Here is a 19,130-nt window from a genome sequence, read left to right as displayed (position 1 = left end):
CAGCTATTGGAGAGTTTAAGAGGGAAGAAGTGATAATGTGATACCATGGAGATGTTAACTGCAAGAAGCATCTACCAGCCCAAGGGCTGAGGGAGCAAAGGGAAGAAATTGGAGGTGGCCTTGCATAGCTGGGGTTAGTCCTCTGAGGAGGAAGTGCTGCCCCATAGGACAGGTGTCCCAGGAGCTGGAAGTTAGTCTGGGAGCTGCCAGCTGGTGCTGGTGTCTTTGAAGCGGGTGGGGCGGGTGGGGGGGTGGTAACTGAAACCAGATATTGCTCTCAGAGTGCAGACCAGTTGCCAGGTGGATGCCAACAGGAACTCAGGTACACAGAGGTCCCTCTCCCCACTTCTGTCCTCTGGTCAGTCTACTCTATTGGCCAGGCTTCACAGGGAACAGCTGGCAAAAGAGGTGAGTGGCCCCAGCCCACAAAGCAGTGATTAGAAGGGTGGGCTGAAAGCTAAGAAATCAAGGCTAATAACCAGCACCCTGACCTCTCGAGTTATTTACTTTTAAAGCTAGTTTTGGATTTAGTTAGTTTTGAAATTGTTAGCATGATTTGATTTTAACTTCTCACTGGACGTGGGATCTGGCTAAGTTTTTGTTTCTCTGATTTGTTTCTGGAATGGAGTGGGAACTTCTTAAACATCTGAGGACTGTCTCCCATGTGACTCAAGAAAATCACTTCAGAATTTAAGAAAACAAAAATAAGTGTCTTACTTTGTTCATAAAGAAGCCCTTTGACTACATGGCCAAAAAAGGGCAGAGACTAAGGGACAGACCATCAGGGAGAGGATCTTCAGCAAAATTGTCCAACAGAGTGTTCTTTGAAATTTTTCAGGAAGTTATGTTGTGGAGCTATCCTCTTGTGCCCCTTTCCTAACAACAAAATATCTTTCTTGATGGTGTGTTTCACATTTGTAGACTACAATATTGATTGTTTGAACACAAAAATAAAGTTGTTTCCAAACCCATAGGAGATCTTATTTCCTCCTACTTGCATTGTTTTCCATTTTGGCCATAGAACATTTATTTGTTTGTTTGTTTGTTTGTTCAGTACCTATTTCCTGAGCACCCCTGTCCTCAGGAAGGTACTGGCATCAGGAGAGACCAGGAAGGCATGAAGACGAGTGAGAAGCTCTCAGTACAGTTGGGGGAGACAGATGTGGAAACCTCATCACAACACAGTGTGACAAATAACATGGGGCATGGAACCCTGCTACTGACTTCCTGATGTAGTCAGGGATGATCTGACTTCAGGGCTGGGTCTCCTGAAGCAGGCGTTTTCTCCAGGTGGAGAAAGAGAAGAACATCCTGGTTGTGCACAGACACAGAGGCGTGGAGGAGCAATGCATGGCAGGGAGGATGCATTGACAGAGGCCGCTAGGCCACAGGGTTCAGAAAGGCACTAACGTTAGGGCTGGCCCTGGCGCTTGACAGATAGAACCTCATTTGGTCCTCACAGCCAATCTGCAAGAGAATAGGAAGCAACCTCAAGAGTCAATGCTCTTCCTGGTCACTGTTCCAGTCACAGCCTAGCAGGTTCTCTGACTTGTCATTTCTGGAATTTTGCAGCTCATTTCTGGCTTTATCCTTGGTCTATTCACTCCTCCCCACTTACCTTTGGAGGTGAGACCCTCCATCCTCTATCTTTTGATTCCTGCTTCTTAAACATTGTGGGGGAAGGAGGAGGGTTGAGACCAGCCAGCTGTAAGGTGCCGGTGAGGCCAGCTGCAGAGGAGGCAGACAGGAGCAGAGGAGAGCCCCTGTGGAGTCTTCTAGGGGAGTTTTTCTGACCAGCAGGGTGGGAATTGAGCTCTTGGTGAAACAATCATAACCTACAACTGCAACACCCCTTGAAAGTTTGTGGCGATGCCTTCCCAAAGTGCGGAACCTTGGGGAGCCCAAGCCCGTGAATTAACAGATTGGGATTTTTAAAAGCATACGGGGCCCTTTGTTGCATGAAGAGCACTGGACAGGTCTACCCAGTCTAAAGAAAGTAGAGTCCGTCCCAACCTATGATGGCATATTTTCACACTTTTTTATAGAACACATTCTTTCGGTCAGTCTTGAGTATGTTTCTCAGCACACTTTTCTGCTTTGGCTCTCTGGTCATCTTATCAATCACCATATACATTTCTCAAAGAGAATATTTAAGACCCGGAGCTGGATGGAAGAATCTCTGGATTCTATCAGAATCGTCAGAAAACACATCACTTGGATCCTCTTCAACACTTGACCATTGACTAGCCATGTGCCCGCTATAGGAACAGCCCAAAGCTTTCTCAGTCCTTTGGACATCAGTCATTTTCTATATTTACGAAACCAGCCACACTTGGTGGTACTGGCAGAGTGCAAAGTGCTCAAACCCCCGGGCCTCACCTGAGGAGCCTCTCCCTAAAACTTGCATCACAGTGGACGACCAGAGGAACCATGTTCAGGACCAGTCATCATTGCCGATGATGCCCCCAGGTGCTCTGTGGTAACCCACTCTCACCTTCCACTCTGGCTCCTTTGGCTAACCCCCACACTTTTGCTCTGCTTATAGGTGTCCTCTCAGAGAAACAGCAGAAATAATAACAAAGGGTAAATAATAAAGAAACTTATGTCTTCTTTCTATTTGAGTAAACGGAAAAGAATTCAAAACCAGATACAATCTTCCAGCCAGTTATTCAAGTCATCCATAGCTTGCTAGAGTTGCCTGTTGCCCACTAAAGGGACTCATTTCAACATGCTGCCGAGGACTGGGCATGCTGCAGCCCCACAGGAAGGTGACCTAGCTGGAACCAGCCCGGGATCTGTGAAAGCTGTCTGAGTCCACACTGAACACCAGCCGTGCCTTAGGAAATAATCAGACAAGATGGATATCCTCTAAATCAGCATTTCCCAGAGCATATTTTGCAAAATAGGCAGAAGAGTGTAAGAGTTTGATGAGTTAATCCCATGTTGGAAAAAAAAAGTTTATATATTTTTAAATTCTACGTATTTTATTTCTCATTTTGTTCATCTCAGTTAGTGAATTAAAGGATTTGAGAACTCTTTCATGAAGGAAGTCTGTATATTTTTGTTAAACTCATAATTTCCCAGACCTGTTTGACCACAGAATCCTTTTCTTTGTGGAATATAACTTTCCTTGTATATTAGTAAGGGGAAAGCTGCTGTAGCAGAGATCTATCCATATAGTGCATTAAAGAATAGTTGTATCTCGTGAGACAGCCTGGATTGTGTATGCAACCTGCTCTTCTCTACACAGTCATTGGGTGTCCCAAGTTCTGGTTTTTCCATCATCTTCTACAACTTTGTCCTTGTCTACGTAGTCAAAAAGCATGTCTCAGGGATGCCCAACTTGGAGCTTGCAGGAAGGAGAAAGAATTTGGAAGACTGCAACATTTTAAGACCTAGCCTACAAATGTCACGTGGTATATTTTCTTATATTTCTTTAGTGAAAGCCTTCTTGCACAGCCACACCAAGCTACGAGAGGGATTGGAAACCTAGTTCTCGACTACAGCTTTGACACTTGTCACTGTCACCAGTGAGCCTGAAGCAAAGCAGGGACTAGAATCCAGTCTTATAACTCCTAGACCAGGATTACTACATTAAGATTTGCTTACTCAGTCAACATGTTTCAAGCGCCTCTAGAGTTCCAGGTTTACTCTCAGATGGGGATAGAAAACAGCTTCACCAATTCTCTATAAAATGTGTGTCAATTGCATCTGTAATCTGGTATTATTTTTTAAGTATGAATAAACTTTCAAATATGGCTTTTTAAAAAGAAAATATTTTATTTATTCATTTGAGAGAGAGAGCAGAAGCAGGGGGAAAGGCAGAGGGAAAAGAAGCAGGCTCCTTTAGGCTCAGCCAGGAGCCTGATGTGGGGATCAATCCCAGGACCCTGAGATCATGACCTGAGCTGAAGGCTGATGCTTAACCATCTGAGCCACCCAGCAGCCCCTCAAATATGGCTATAAAATAGAAAAATTGTAGATTTATATAATATTTTAATGTACCGGAGAATACATACTATGGAAATAAACATAAGAGGAACAGAGTAGAGAATCTTGAAATGGACTCAAATTCATCTCAGAATTTAAAGCATGAAAAAGGCATTTCAAATTAGTTCTAAACAAAAAAGATCATTTATGTGTGAAAGTGGTACTGGGATCACGAGATAGCAAATATGGGGGGGGAGGAGAAGTTTCACCTAGACCCTTAAAATTGTTCATATTGTCCTATTATGTGACTTAAAGAAATCATGAAAATCAAAACATTTAAAAATAATTTTGAATAGAGTAAAGCCTTTCTCAGCAAAAATGAAAACCAAAAGCTACAAAAGAAAATCCGGACAATAGAGTCTGTGTAAGATCCAAAAACATATATAGAAAAAAGGAACAGTTAGGAACTTAAAATGGGGTGCCTAAGTGTCTCAGTGGTTTAAGCCTCTGCCTTCAGCTCAGGTCATGATCTCAGAGTCCTGGGATCAAGGCCTGTATTGGGCTCTCTGCTCAGTAGGAGCAGAAGCACCTCCGCTTCCCCCCACCCTCTCTCTGCCTTGCCTCTCTGCCTACTTGTGACCTCTCTGTCAAATAAATAAAAATAAAATCTTAAAAAAAAAAAGAAACTCAAAACATACATTTTCAGAACATATGGTAAAAGACTTATTTTCCTTGATATATAAAGAGATTTACAAATTAATAAAAACAATAGAAAAATGGGCAAAGGACATAGATATACACAGGAAAATTAATTAAAAATTCAACAAATATATGAAAAGAAGCAAAACAATGATATGCAGTTTTCATTACCAAACTGTCCAACATTTAAAACTTTGATAATTAACTCAGTGTTGGAGAAGATACAAGAAAGCCAGCACCCTCATAGACTGATGGTAAAAGTGTAAATTAGTACTAAGTTACTAATTTATAATAGAAGAAAATTTATAATAGCTTTCAACATTTTAAAATATATATATGATTTGATCTAGCAATTCCAATTCTAGGAATTTATTTTAATGTTATATCCATACACATAAACAAGGGATACAGATGTTCATTTTAACATTACTCTTTTTAAAAAGAAAAATTATTTTATTTATTTTAGAGCACACAGTGAGGAAGGGCAGAAGGAGGGGAAGAGAAAAAAACACAAGCAGACTCAGTGCTGAACACAGAGCCCAGTGTGGGGCTCAATCTCATGACCCTGAGATCAGACCTGAGCTGAAATCAAGAGTTGGACCCTCAATGGACTGTGTCACCCAGGTGCCCCTTAACGTTACTTTTAATAGGAAAACAAGTAATGTGAGATGGGGAATACCCTGTCTGTGATAGTGTTAAAATTTATCCCCAAATTGATACTTCTGTCTTCAAAGAGTAGAGTCAAATTATCTTCCCTTTGAGTGTGGGCTGTACTTGTGGCCCTAATAAAGAGAATGTGATATAAGTGATGGTAACTGACTTCTAAGACGGGGTTATAAAAAGCATTTTGGCTTCTTCCTCATTCTCTCTGTTGGATTACTCCCCATGGAAGAAGCAAGCTACCATATTGAGAGGACAGTGAAGCAGCTCTATGGAGAGGCCCATGGAGCAGGAGCTGAAGCCTCCTGCCAACAGTCATGGGAATGAGCCTCCTTGGAATAGGTCTCCAGCCCGAGTCAAGCCTTTAGATAGCTTTAGCTCCAGCTGATGTCTTGACTAAAACTTCCTGAGAGACCCAGAGCCAGAAGAAGCCAGCTAAGCTGCTCTGGAAGTCATTACTAGAAGACCATGAGATAATAGATGTTGTTTTAAACTGCTAAGTTTTAGGGTCGTTTGCTAAACAACAATAGGTAAGTATATTACATAATAAAAAGCTGGTTAATAAAGTATTGTATTGGCATACAATTGAACTCTATGCAGTTGTTTAAAATAATGTCTTCTGCCTGAGATGTAGGAAACTAGAAAGAGTACCATCCTCATACAAGATCAAAAAAATCTGGAAAATATGAAAATTCACTTTTCTTGGACCCATGAAAGAGCTCAACTCATAGGGCGAACATGTAACCTGAAATCTAAGAAAAGACACCTTCAAAGGGAGATGGACAGCAGCACTTGTTTGCCTGAAGCAAAGACCTACTATGAGTTGGCAAGAGAAAATAGAAACCCTGGGGGCCACAGGTATCATGGAAATTTGCATCCACTTATAGATTTTTCTGCAATAGCCTCACTACATACTCACAAAAATGATTAGCAGAAGTCCTAAGAAAGCAACCTTCTTGTCACAGACCAGGAGAGAAGAATATCAGTTGCTGCAGGAAAGGCAACTATGCTCAAATCCTCTTGCCCTATCTTTCCTACAGAACAAAAGCAGAACTCAGTGCCAGAGAAGGGGCAATAAACACTTACACTTTAGGGGGCTGGCAAATCCAACAGCAGCTCAAATCTGATCCTGCGGGAGTGTCAGGCCCAGAGCTGCTGGGGGAGGAGGTACTTGGAAAACCACTCATAAACTCTCACCCCAAGACCTGGGGACATAATGCCTGCTTGACTGAGTCTCAGTGAGAACTGAGCACTCACCCTCAGTCCCAGGCCAACTGATAAGCATTGGCCAATAAGCTACAGTGGGCTGAGAGGCTGTATGACGGACACCAGGGAACACCTAAACTGCAGGTGGAGAAGACACTGAGGAAAACATTTGGGCAAACAAATCCATACCTTAAACACAGGTAACACTTGAGGAGTTGGAAGTGTGTAATTATAGCAACAAGAAACCAAGGAGCTACACAGAGGAATGAAAACTGCAAGAAATCATCATCATATGAGTAGGTGCATTATTTATATTTCTAAAAAGATAACTGCTGCTTAAGTAAAAAATAATAACAATATGTTGTAGAATGTATAACAAACAGAGAATTAAAATGTATGACAACAATAGAACTGATGCCAAGAGGAAAGAAATTGAAGTACACTGTTGTAAGGTGTGACGTGTTATTGAATCATTTGAAGGTACATTGTGACACCTTAAAGTTATATCCTGTAAACTCTAAAGCAAACACTAAAATAACATGCAGAGTTATAATAAATAAGCCAACAAATGAGATGAAATGGAATTTTTAAAATGCAGTTAATCCAGGAGTCGGTAGAGAAAGAGGAGAAATGAAACCAAGAACAAACAGGAAAAATAGAAAATAATTGCCAACATGGTAGATATAAACATAACCTATCATATGGTCCAAACACCTCAATTAAAAAGGAGAGATTGTCAAATGGATATTAAAAAAAAAAAAAAAAGACCACCCTTGTGGCCTGCTCTAAGAAACCCACTTTAAGTATTTTTAGATTAACTGAACAAGAAGCCTTCAGACTGAGGTGGTTTTAATGCCTTAGTAGCTTAGGCAAGCAAACCAAAACCTATGCCTATAATGCCTCAAGGTTAGGAAACTGAAACCTAAGTACAACCAATCACAAACAGCTAGCTAGCTTTTCTCAAAGAATGCAACCACTTAGGCTATAGCTACTTGAATAATTTCCTTGCTACGCTTCCACCTCTTCTCTATGAAAGACTTTCCACTAGCACCTGACAGTGGAGTGCTCCTAATCACTTCTGGTTTGGCACTGCCCTATTTGAATTCGTTTTTGCTCAAATATACAAAAAGTTTTTTAAAATATTTTATTTATTTATTTGACAGAGAGAAAGAGATCACAAGTAGGCAGAGAGGCAGGCAGAGAGAGAAGGGGAAGCAGGCTCCCAGCTGAGTAGAGAGCCTGATGCAGGCTAGATCCGAGGACCCTTGAGATCATGACCTGAGCCAAAGGCAGAGGCTTAAATCACTGAGCCATTCAGGTGTCCCTCAAATATACAAAAATTTTAATAGGCCTCAGTTTAAAGACACAAATAGATTAAAAGTGAAAGAATGGAAAAAGATACACCATGCTAACACTAAAAAAAAAAAAAAAAAAAAAAAAAAAAAAAAAGCCAGAATCACTATGTTACTATAAAACAAAGCAGGTCTCGAAGCAGGTCTCAGAATAAAAAATATGACTAAAATAAAGAAGATCATTAAAAAATTATAAAATAGCTAATCCATCAAGAGAATATAGCAATCCTGTTTACACATCAGTAACAGAGTTTCAGAATACACAAAGCAAAAACAGAACTACAAAGAGAATAAATAATCCATAATTATAGTCCAATATTTCAACTTCTCTCTTGCAAGAATTAATAAAACAATAGAAAAATTGAAGAATATAGAATACCTGAATAACATTAAATGTAAATGAATTAAACACACCAATTAAGGTGCAGCTACTGGCAGAATGAGTAAAAAAAAAATGATCCCACTAAATGCTATCTACAAAGACACACTTCAGATTTACACTTCAAGACTCAGATTGAAAACACAAAGATAGAAAATGATATACCATATAGAGTAACCAAATGAGAACTGGAGTACCCATAGTAATATTACAAAAGTACATTTTAAAACAAAAATTATTACAAGACGAAGAACATTTTCTAATTACAAAAGGGTCATTCTACCAAGAATATATAAAAGTCATTAACACAGAGAAGTCTAGCAGCAGAGCCCCCCAAAACATTAAGCAAACATAGACAGAACTGAAGGAAAAAATAGACAATACAACAACAGTAATTGTAGTTTTTAAAACCCTACTTTCAATGGATAAAACAATTAGACAAAAAAACCAAACAGGAAATAGTCTCAAACACTATAGACTAACTAGAACTAACAGACAACTATAGAATGCTTCACAGTCAACAAAAGCAGAATACACGTTTGTCTCAAATGCTCAAATAATATTCTTCAGGATAGATTGTATGTTAAGCCATAACATATCAACTTGTTGCCTCAATAAGTATGAAGGAATTGAAATCATAAGTAGGTTCTCCAATCCTAATGGAATGAAACTAGAAATCAATAACAGAAGGAAATTTGAGGGGATTCACAGATATGTGGAAATTAAAATCAAACTCTTAAATAACCTTAATAATAGGTCAAAGAAGAAACCACATTAGAAATTAGAAAAAAAAATTGGGATGAATTAAAATGAAATTATAACATACCAAAACTTATGGAATATATCTGACACAGTGCTTAGAGTTTCCAATAGCTTCTGAAACACCCAGCTGGGGCATCTCTCCTCTTAGTCAAAGGCAGGAATTCTGATAAACAACTCCAAAACTCTGATCCTCTGACCTACTCAGGAGATTGGTTTCAGACACTCTCCAGTAAATGTTGACTGAATCAATGGTTGAGCCTTCTTCCCTAAAGCCACAGAGCCCCTACTATGTATCAGGCTAACTGCTGCTTCCATGTACAACTTTCAGTGACCCCATGTCCTCTAAGGTTGAAGCTGAACTCCTCAATCTGGGTTTTTGGCCTTTCCAAAATGACACTAACTTGACCTTTCAACCATATTCCCAACTTTTTCTCCAGTCAGGGCTATAACCACTCAAGAGATTTTGCTCCCTGGGTGCTAGGAGAAAGGGCACAGACTTCAGGGCTAAGTAGGTCATGATGCCAGTCTTAGCCTATTGCATGATGCTGGGTGGTTCAGTTTCCACATCAAAAAAATGGGAATTTAAAAAAATTCTGCCTTGAGGAGTGCCTGGGTGGCTCAGTGGGTTAAAGTCTCTGCCTTCAACTGGGGTCATGGTCTCAGGGTCCTGGGAGTGAGCCCTGCATTGGGTTCTCTGCTCAGCAGGGAGCTTGCTTTCCCCCCTCTCTCTGCCTGCCTCTCTGCTACTTGTGATCTCTGTCTGTCAAATAAATAAATAAAATCTTTTTTTAAAAAATCTGCCTTGAGGAGCACCTGAATGGCTCAGTTGGTTAAGTGTCCAACTCTTTTTTTAAATTTTATTTATTTATTTGACACAGAGAGAGATCACAAGTAGGCAGAGAGAGAGAGGAGGAAGCAGGCTTCCTGCTGAGCAGAGAGCCCAATGCGGGCTCTCGATCCCAGGACCCTAAGATCATAACCTGAGCCGAAGGCAGAGAGGCTCAACCCACTGAGCCACCCAGGTGCCCCAAGTGTCCAACTCTTTAACTCAGCTCAAGTCTTGATCTCAGGGTTGTGAATTCAAGCCCTGCATTGGAGCCTACTTAAAAAAAAAAAAAAATCGGGACGCCTGGGTGGCTCAGTTGGTTGGATGACTGCCTTGGGCTCAGGTCATGATCCTGGATTCCCGGGATCGAGTCCCGCATCGGGCTCCCAGCTCCATGGGGAGTCTGCTTCTCTCTCTGACCTTCTCCTCACTCATGTTCTCTCTCACTGTCTCTCTCTCAAATAAATAAATAAAATATTTTTTTAAAAAATCCACCTTGAAGAGTACCATATGGATTACACAGTGCTAGTATTTTTTGTGTCTGTGCTCCACGTGAACATCTTGGGAGTAGGCAATATTATCCCTATTATACGGCAGAAGAAACTGAGGCTCAGAGGCATCACCCAAGGCCATACAACTGATGGCCACATTCAAACCCAGCTCTCCCTGACTCCTAAGCTCGGACTCCTTTTGGTCTCCACCAGGTGAGGTGGCCATAAAGCAGCTACCTCAGACTTTTCATGAATACACACAGAAACAGTGTTCTCACCACTGAGTTTTCAGACATCTGCTCACCTTCATGACTGAGGGGCTGTTTTTCTCCCAGCTGAAGGAGAAATGTACTCAAGATCTTAGAGAAAAATGGAGACCCATCTTCTGAGAGAAGGAAGTTGGCACTGCCACAGATCCTCCATCTCTTGTGCAGAAATGGTCTCAGATGCCCTTTGCCTTGGCTGGAGTAGGGGGGTGGGTATTGCCCACCCCTCACCAACACTAAAGGCAGAGATGAAAGTGACTGCTTTCACACAAGGGCCACTTCTGGTTTCCCTCCCCACTCAGCCTACCCCTTGAGAGGGCATTTCAGCTACTTGTCATAATGAAAGTGACGTTGGTTTCTCTGCCGCAAGTGCATGAGGGGTGAAGGGAGGTATCTTCTTTGTTCTGGAGCCTGCCCTGGAATTAAGCTCGTGCTACTCAGAAGAGGGAGAAGTGCTGAGTGAGGCCGAGGAGCAGCAGCAGAGCCAGCACCTGGTGACGAGCGGTTATCTCTGGCTCCAGAGCCATGCCCTGGCAGCTCTCTGCAGTGGTGGTGCTCTTCGTGTCCCTGGCTGGTGAGTGATACCCATGGTTTTCCATGGTGGCCCTCCTACCTCTGTATCCTCTGATACAAATGCATTCTAGTGCCAGGGACCAGACAGGCTGGAGATAGCTGTATGGCTTCAGCTACTCTAGTATTTGGCTTGGGAAGATCTCCTCCTTATTACCTTAAATGTGTGGAGTATACTTTCATGTTTTTCCCAAGGGCTTTCACAGTTTGGACTTGTTTTCCGTGAGTCAGGCAGAGGAGGTGTCAACTCCAGAAGACAGTGACACTAAACCTGGTTCCCGAATGGCTTCTGAGCACCTTACCAGGGAGAGTTTTGGAAATCACTTAGATTTAAGAGATGGAGAACTGAGCCAGACTTTAGAAATGGGGCTCTTGCTAAACACATTATACCTTGCTTTTCCTGTTTCTCTCAAACAGAAGTGCTGTGTTTACATTATATAAACAATGAACTGTGAAGATGAATAAGATGCAGTCTGGCAAATTGTGCCATCTCAGAGAGGTGTAAGCCAAGCAGTCAAGACTTAAAAAAAAATTACTATTATACTTCAGGTCAGAGAAGCTGTCTGGGAAACTGGGTTTTTGATGATCATTTTATGTGCCCACTGCCTGCTTTCACAAAGAGGGTTTTCTCTCTAGGACATTGAGTCCTCCTGTGTGCCGTTACCTAGTTGCTGGTTAGTTCACAATTCCTTCTAGAAGCACTGAGTTGAACATGTGAGGGAAACCCATGGCCCCACTGACACGCTCCATTGGGGGGAAGCCAGTGTACTTGATTGTGGCATGAATTGTCAGGAAAGTTGGGTGAAGGGTCACAGCAGTGTCCTCATCCTGGCTGTTTTACTTCTGCCGTGTTTTCAGAAATAGAGTTTCACATTCTTCTAGAGGCAAAAGGCAAAATCTAAGCTAATAAAAAAGCAAAAGATCACAGTCTAGCAGTTAGCCTCTGTGACCTGTGAGCAGATGACTGGCAGATTCAGAAATGCAGTGCGTGCTCAATAAATTCCCGGGGAGGTGGAGAGAAAACACCTCACCCTCTCCTCTCTGAGCTATGGATTCTCCAGGGTGAACCGAGTGAGCAAAGTGTGTGAAGGGCCCCCATTTTCCGGAGGAGGGTACTGAGGCAGGTTAAGGAATGCCTCGTGGTCACTCAACTAGCAAGTGGCAGCCCTTAGATTTGCATCCAGGAAGCCTGGTTTCAGGACCCTGCACGCAGAGGTTCAAGATATACTTGTTGTATTGGAGATGAGCAAAAACCATTGGACATTTTCGTAGGACAGGCATAGATTTTAGGTAAACCAGCTCTGTAGTCTTTATCCACTCAGTTTGCTACCCTGGTCTTTTTCCCCCACAAAATGAGGGGATTTAAATTTCTATCAGTTCCATTTATATTTAGCTGCTCCTCATAGACAAATAAGAGCAAAATAAGCAAAATAAGTGTGTGTTTCTCTGTCATGAGAAAACAAGTCCAGAAGAATTCATAACAGGTCCAGTGCAGGAGCTCACTAGTGTCCCACTAGTGTCCTCTGTCCGGTGTGGGACTCCCATCTGCAGGGTCTTGTCATGGTTCTAAATGTCTGCTGCAACTCCAGCCATCACATACCAGTTATAGGCTGGTTTGAAAAGGAAAACATAAAGACAATAGAGAGGGTACATAGGTGATGGACCCCCTCTTCCAGCAGCATTCCCAGAAGGCCCACATAACCCCACCACTTCTACTGCTTTGGCTCAAATGCAGTTATACATTCCCACCCAGCTGGAAAGGAATCTTGAGGTAGCATTCTTTATTCCAGGCAGCAAGTGCTCGGCTTGAATTTGTGGTTCTGTTACTAAGGAAAAAGGGGAGGCTGGATTTGGGAGTAGTTAGCCAGCAGTTTGTGCCATGGGACTGGAGCTACTTCTATATAAGGGTTCTCTTTGAATCTCAAATTCCACAGAAAGTAACAGAGGTAAGATTTTTATCTTTTTGCTAAAAGATTGAAGGTTAAATTGTGAAACTGTAAACAGAATCTTACTAAGGGCCCACCCCTGCTGCCTCACACATCCAGAAACAGTCTTCCTGCTGTACCCAGCTGGCTGCCTCCGTTCCCTGGGAAGGAGGAAGTATTTAGGGGCTAAAATTCATTTCCCTGCCCCTAGGTGTGGCCATGGGGCTCCATTTACTTCCCAACTCTGTTCCTAATTGCACACAACTCCCTCTTCCTTATATTCCCATCATGCTTACCCCCTTGCTGTTCTCCAGACCTACCAGGCTCTGAAGACCCAGTCTTTGCACATACTTTTCCTCCTGCCTGGGTTACCACTTACTTTCTTATTTGCCTAAAGAATTTGTCTTGGGGTTGGATTCCCACCCCACCTTATAGCACTCAGGGCCTCCTTCTGTAATAACGTTTGTCACACTGAGGAAGGGGGTCCACTTATGAGTCTGCCTCACAAGGTTTTGAGCCCCTGAAAACAAAGATCCAGTGTCTGGCATGGAGCCTAGCTCAGAAGAAGCTCCTATGTATCTGCTGAATTGGGTGTGACAGGGACACTGAACAAAGGCTATCTGGGAAGTACCAGCCTTCCGGGAAGTACCTAGAGAAAAAGCCCTTGCATGGTCGCTGACTTTCCCAGGGCTGGGCTGATGAGTCATCTCTCAGCTCCTTCTACAGGTTGTAGGGGAATCCAAATCTTCTAGCACCTCTTCCTGCAGCTTATCGTCTAGAGGAATCCAAGCATTGGATTTAGGTTCAGAGGTACTTATTTCCTAAGTCTCCTGAATCCTGGAGAGAAGATACTAGGAGATTCGGGGTATGGGCTTGACAAATCAGCATATGAACTCCAGGGCCGTGTTCTTTTGAAGAGGAAGGGTTGAGACAGATTCTGAACTATGCTCTACCCTTGCTTCTGCCCACTGCCCTCTTTGTGGGTCTCAGACAGACCAGTGACTTAACTAAGCCTTTATTGAGTCAAAGGTCCTGTTTAAGAACTGTGACCCAATTTTGATGAAGATTGGTCAAATATGTGTGTTCATATACATAGACTTTATAAAACAGAACATTTTGGGGGGCATTATTTCTATTAACTACCTAACAAGTGAACTTTCAAGGATGTATTATAATGAGCAGCATACTTACTCATTTCAGTTTTCCATCTAATTACCTGCCCATCTTTTACACCACTCTTCTTCAGGGAAAGGGAGGGGGAGAAGAGAAGCTGCAGAGGGGAAGGAGAGGACTATTAGAACAATATCTCCCAGTTCTCTCTGGGAACACACTCTGGTTCAATCTTTAACACACTCTGACACTTTTGGTCTGTCACCTGCTGGCCCAGGCTTCTGCCTACTGCAAAGCCACACACGATGTCAAGACACCATGATTGCCATCACATCCAGCTCCCCCCATAAATACTTCCTGCACACCAAGTATATCTTGACGGGTGCCATGGGTCATCTTGTTCTGTTTGGGAGGCTGTGTGTTCATGAATGACCAGTGTGCTTTTCTTCCCTTGTTTGAGTTCATTTATCACTACTGAGAGAGGACTTTTAATTACATTATGAGAAAGGTTCCCCCTTTTAAAGGGTGTGCTACTCAGTGAGGATATTCTACTCAGTTGAGAAAGCTCATAAGCATAAAACATGGATAGTGAGATTTTTATGAAGGATCTAATGATCCTCCCAAAAGAACAAAAGGCAAGTGCTTTCCAGTATTCCAGAGTTCTCTACAGCAATCTTTGCTAATCACTCTAAGATATTCCTCGAGAGTACATCTGGGAGTGAATTCTCTTTCTCCATAGTGATAGTATAAACTTAATAGGGTTTCTGTTGAGGTCATGACTGAGGAACCAGCAACTCAGATTTAGCCCAAATGAATTGTGAAAATAAATCTTCCACAACTGTCAACCTTCATAACAATCTTGAAATGAAAGATCTTGCTCTAAGCTCTACAATGCAGGCATAAAGTTTCCACATATAGTGATTTTATGAAGGCTTACAAAGAAAACCTACAGTGCAGGGGTGCCTGAGTGGGTTCAGCCTCTGCCTTCACCTCAGGTCATGATCTCAGGGTCCTGGAATCGAGCCCCACATCGGGCTCTCTGCTCAGCAGGGGGCCTGCTTCCCTTCCTCTCTCTCTGCCTGCCTCTCTGCCTACTGGGGATCTCTCTCTGTCAAATAAATAAATAAAATCTTAAAAAAAAAAAAAAAGAAAAGAAAACCTATAGTCCATAAAATCCACAAATCTCAAGTATCATACAAATTATCCAAAGGAACATTTTTTTAAAATTTTAAATATTTATTTGAGAGAGAGTGTGCATACAGGGTTGGGGGCAGTAGAGGGAGAGGGAGAGGAAGAAGCAGACTCCCCACTGAGTAGGGAGCCTGATAGACGCAGGACTTGATCCCAGGACCCTGGGATCATGACGTGAGCAGAAGTCAGCGGCTTAACCGACTGAGCCACCCAGGCGCCCCCCAAATGAACATTTTTAGATACAAAAATATATATACATATAGTAAATAGTTTCACATAACTTAGTGTCATTAATAAGCCTTTCTTAAAGGTTATTCAAGGCAATTTAAACTGGTGCTTTTGTCTTTTTCATTTTTCAAGCCAGCTGTGCAGAAATAATTCATAAGCATTATAATGGGCTTGAAATATGAACTTTTCTTCTGGAAAATAATCACGATTGTATCATATAAGCTTTTGAAAGGATTCTCAAAGACCACCATTATGAGGGTCTGGCGATACGGTGTCGCTGGAGAGGCACCCTACTCTTTGCTTCTCTGCTTTTGTCTCTTTTCTCACCATTCTTCCCAGTGATGAATACCACCTCCACCTATCCCAAATCCAAGGCCAGGCTTTGGTTCAGACAGGGGCTCAAGTCTCACCTCCAAAATTTACTAGGTGCCTTACCTCCAAAATACACTAGTTGTGGGATTACGGTCAAGTTGATGGGACTTTTCTAAACCTGAATTCCCTCATCTGAAAAGTTGATAAAGATAGAACCAACAGAGGGTTTTTGAGAGGAGTTGGTGAAAGATGACCCTTGACCTAAGGCCTGTCATGTAGTAAGTGTCCAATAACTTAGATGCTTTAGTGCTATTACTATAGGAAAAATAACCACTTAGAAATGTAATGGATGAACGAGGGAGATAGTAAAGGAGTTTATGGATGATTTTGATTATGTATGAACTTCAGAACTCCAAACACCAGCATGGAGTGATCTCCTTTCCCTTTTACCCATGTTTTCCCAAGTCACTGGCCAGCACCAGGGAGCTCCAGCTGTAGTGACTGTAAATACCATGGGCAAATGCGATGAAACCACAGCACTGAGGAGACAGAGCCATCTCTCAGTGTGCCTGATCCTAAATTCTCAAGGAACATCATCTGCATTTTGCTCAGTTTTCTAATTTACTCTGTGCTTGGGGGGAGGCAGGGGAAGAACTATTCTGGGTGAAAAAGAGCCGGAGGCCTTCCACCCCTAAGGAAGGTCCCAGTAGAGAACCTGTGACAATAACACATGTTGTAGGTATTCTTGATGGTCTAGGATGACTTTATTATTTATTTATTTAAAGATTGTATTTATTTATTTGACAGACATAGATCACAAGTAGGCAGAGAGAGATGGGGAAGCAGGCTCCCCTCTGAGCAGAGAACCCGATGCGGGGCTTGATCCCAGGACCCTGAAATCATGACCTGAGCCAAAGGCAGAGGCTTTAACCCACTGAGCCACCCAGGCGCCCCATAGGATGACTTCATTTAAACCCATTTGTTTGAGCCTTACAATAATCCTACATGGTCTACAATGCGATTATCCTAATTTACCTCTCCAGTTATCTATTCATCTAACTCATATGCACTGAACACTTTCTATGCATAAGTACTGGTGGTAAAAAAAAAAAAACCACACACACACAATCTCCACCTTGAGATTGCTTTTAATCTAGTGGGTGAGATACACAGTCAATAAATAAACCAATAAATAAACATATAATCAGGGCTGTTATTCTGCTGTTACACACTGGGTGATCAGGCTTACTATTAAATATGTTAGTACCATCCCCTTATATAATTACCAGTTGTGGTTAGTGCAGTGCAGGCAATGAATGTAACACTGTGATGGGGGGAATTGTAGGGTGGGGAACTATTTATATAAGGATGTCGGGACTCTCTAAGCCAAACTACGAAGGACAGCGTCTGGTGGGCTGTCCTTCTTTCTTTCCTACTTGAGAAAGCCTGGGCCATTCAAAGGGTGAAGTAAAGAAATGACAAAAACGGGTCTATCTTTACAAACACTCACAGCAAAATACAAAATGCAAGGGAAACAAATCTCCCATCATTTGAGGTAATTATGCATTGATTGGATGAACACATGGCAAATATTCATAGATACAATTTACATATCAGATTAGGGTTTGGACTAGATGATCATCAAGACCCCTTTCAAACCTGGGATTGTATGGTTGTATGCAAACTACACATCTCTGTGTAAGTCTTTATTACCACCATTCATGCTGTCCAGCTCTATTAGAGCATCACAGCAGCACCCCACCCAGGAACACTCTCCTTCCAGAACTATCTGGATTCATAGGGAAGATGGGGAATGAAGGGGTATCTGCACTTAGATATCTAGCGAAGCACGACTACTTTACAGTGTTAGTACAACACCCCGTACAGACAAAGGGGCTGGACATAGAAGAATATCTGCTGTGTGGTCACAACCCTGTAAAAAACATGGGTGCAACCCAAACTTTTAAGTTGTGGCCTCATGGTAGAATCTTTGGTGATCTTCACTTCATTGTTCTATCCTTATAAATTTCACCCAAATCTAAACATATGCACATTTCTCATTAAAAGTAAATGAGCATGTTTGGAAATAATAAAATAAATCATATTTATCTTCGGAAGAATTAGAAGTAGAACTACCATGTGATCCAGGAATCACATTTCTAAGTGTGTGTGTGTGTGTGTGTGTGTGTGTGTGTATAATAAGGTCACTATCTCAAAGAGAAAAGTAAATAAATAAATGCATCTTAATTTGCAGTGAAGAAACATTAAAATGGGGATGGTGGAAGGATTCACCAATGTGAGTTCATAATGTGGTAACACTTTTGTTTCCTAATTTGCAGTGATTTTGCATTATGGCAGTCAAATAACAGCACAAGTGTCTCCAGAAACCGGGGACTATCTACCTACAACAGCAGGAACAGCAGAGGCCACAGCAAAGCCTTTTCTGCAACTAACTCACCACATCCCTAGCCAAACTTTAGCAGCCAGATCAATGAATGGTCACACCCCCTCTCACAGAGCTGCCCCAACCTCCAGCTCTGAGCTCCCAACCACACACACAACAGTAAAAACTCTAGTAACAACATCCTTGCTAACTACAAACAGCACCCCGACTACCAGCCCGACAGCCCACACCCTAGTCACAACCTTGGCCACACCCAATAACTCACACACAGCAGCTTCTCTCACTGAAGCTACAATTGGTCCCAGTGCAGCCCCAGGTTCACCGCCAACCACCTTCCCTCCATCGGCCCATACGACAGGAACAAGCCCATCGACTGTCAGCCACACAACTAGGAAAACCACCCAACCCAGGAACCAGACCGCCCTTCCAGCAACCTTGTCCACCCCACCGCTTAACAGCACAACCAGTCACCAATCTGCCCAACCCAGTCATGCCCCAGGCCCAACCACAGCTGCACACAATACCACCCACACGGCCTCACCTGCCGCCACGACTTCTGGGCCCACTCTTGCACCTCGGCCTTCGTCAGCCAAGACTGGAATGTACCAAGTTCTAAATGGAAGCAGGCTCTGTATCAAAGCCGAGATGGGGATAGAACTAACAGTTCAAGACACAGAGTCGGTAAGTTGGGGCCATAGGACTGTAACACTGCCTTCAAAAAGTGTGAGGGAGGGTGTCTTGCTAAGAATAGACAGTCTCCCTGCATCTTGTGTCTTTGAATGAAATAAATAGCTACAAGCTCCTTTTTCTCCAAGTTGC

General features: G+C 42.5%; 1 protein-coding gene and 1 long non-coding RNA gene across 6 annotated transcripts in view; one reads left to right on the top strand and one right to left on the bottom strand.

Moving 5' to 3' along the window:
* Window positions 1-6,997, bottom strand: part of LOC106005114 — a 50,864-nt gene extending 43,867 nt beyond the window's left edge. The window contains exon 1 of one of the 2 annotated variants that reach the window (XR_006609167.1): window positions 6,376-6,997. This is a non-coding gene — a long non-coding RNA (uncharacterized LOC106005114). The remainder of the gene's footprint in view (window positions 1-6,375) is intronic. The other variant, XR_001178273.2, reaches the window with a different exon arrangement.
* A 3,908-nt stretch (window positions 6,998-10,905) lies between these two features.
* The window catches only part of LAMP3 (lysosomal associated membrane protein 3), a 38,656-nt gene continuing 30,431 nt past the window's right edge, over window positions 10,906-19,130 (top strand). For 2 of the 4 annotated variants that reach the window (XM_013052555.2, XM_013052554.2), the window contains exons 1-2: window positions 10,906-11,145; window positions 18,247-18,992. In XM_013052555.2, coding sequence (XP_012908009.1) covers window positions 11,097-11,145; window positions 18,247-18,992 — 795 coding nt within the window. In that variant the 5' untranslated portion in view covers window positions 10,906-11,096. The remainder of the gene's footprint in view (window positions 11,146-18,246; window positions 18,993-19,130) is intronic. The other 2 variants (XM_013052556.2, XM_004745084.3) reach the window with 2 other exon arrangements.

Source organism: Mustela putorius, unplaced genomic scaffold (assembly GCF_011764305.1).
Source record: "Mustela putorius furo isolate JIRA1106 unplaced genomic scaffold, ASM1176430v1.1 tig00003834_pilon_pilon_pilon, whole genome shotgun sequence".
NCBI lineage: Eukaryota > Metazoa > Chordata > Mammalia > Carnivora > Mustelidae > Mustela > Mustela putorius.
The sequence above is the reverse complement of the archived record's forward strand: the minus strand, read 5'-3'. Positions and strand labels throughout refer to the sequence as shown.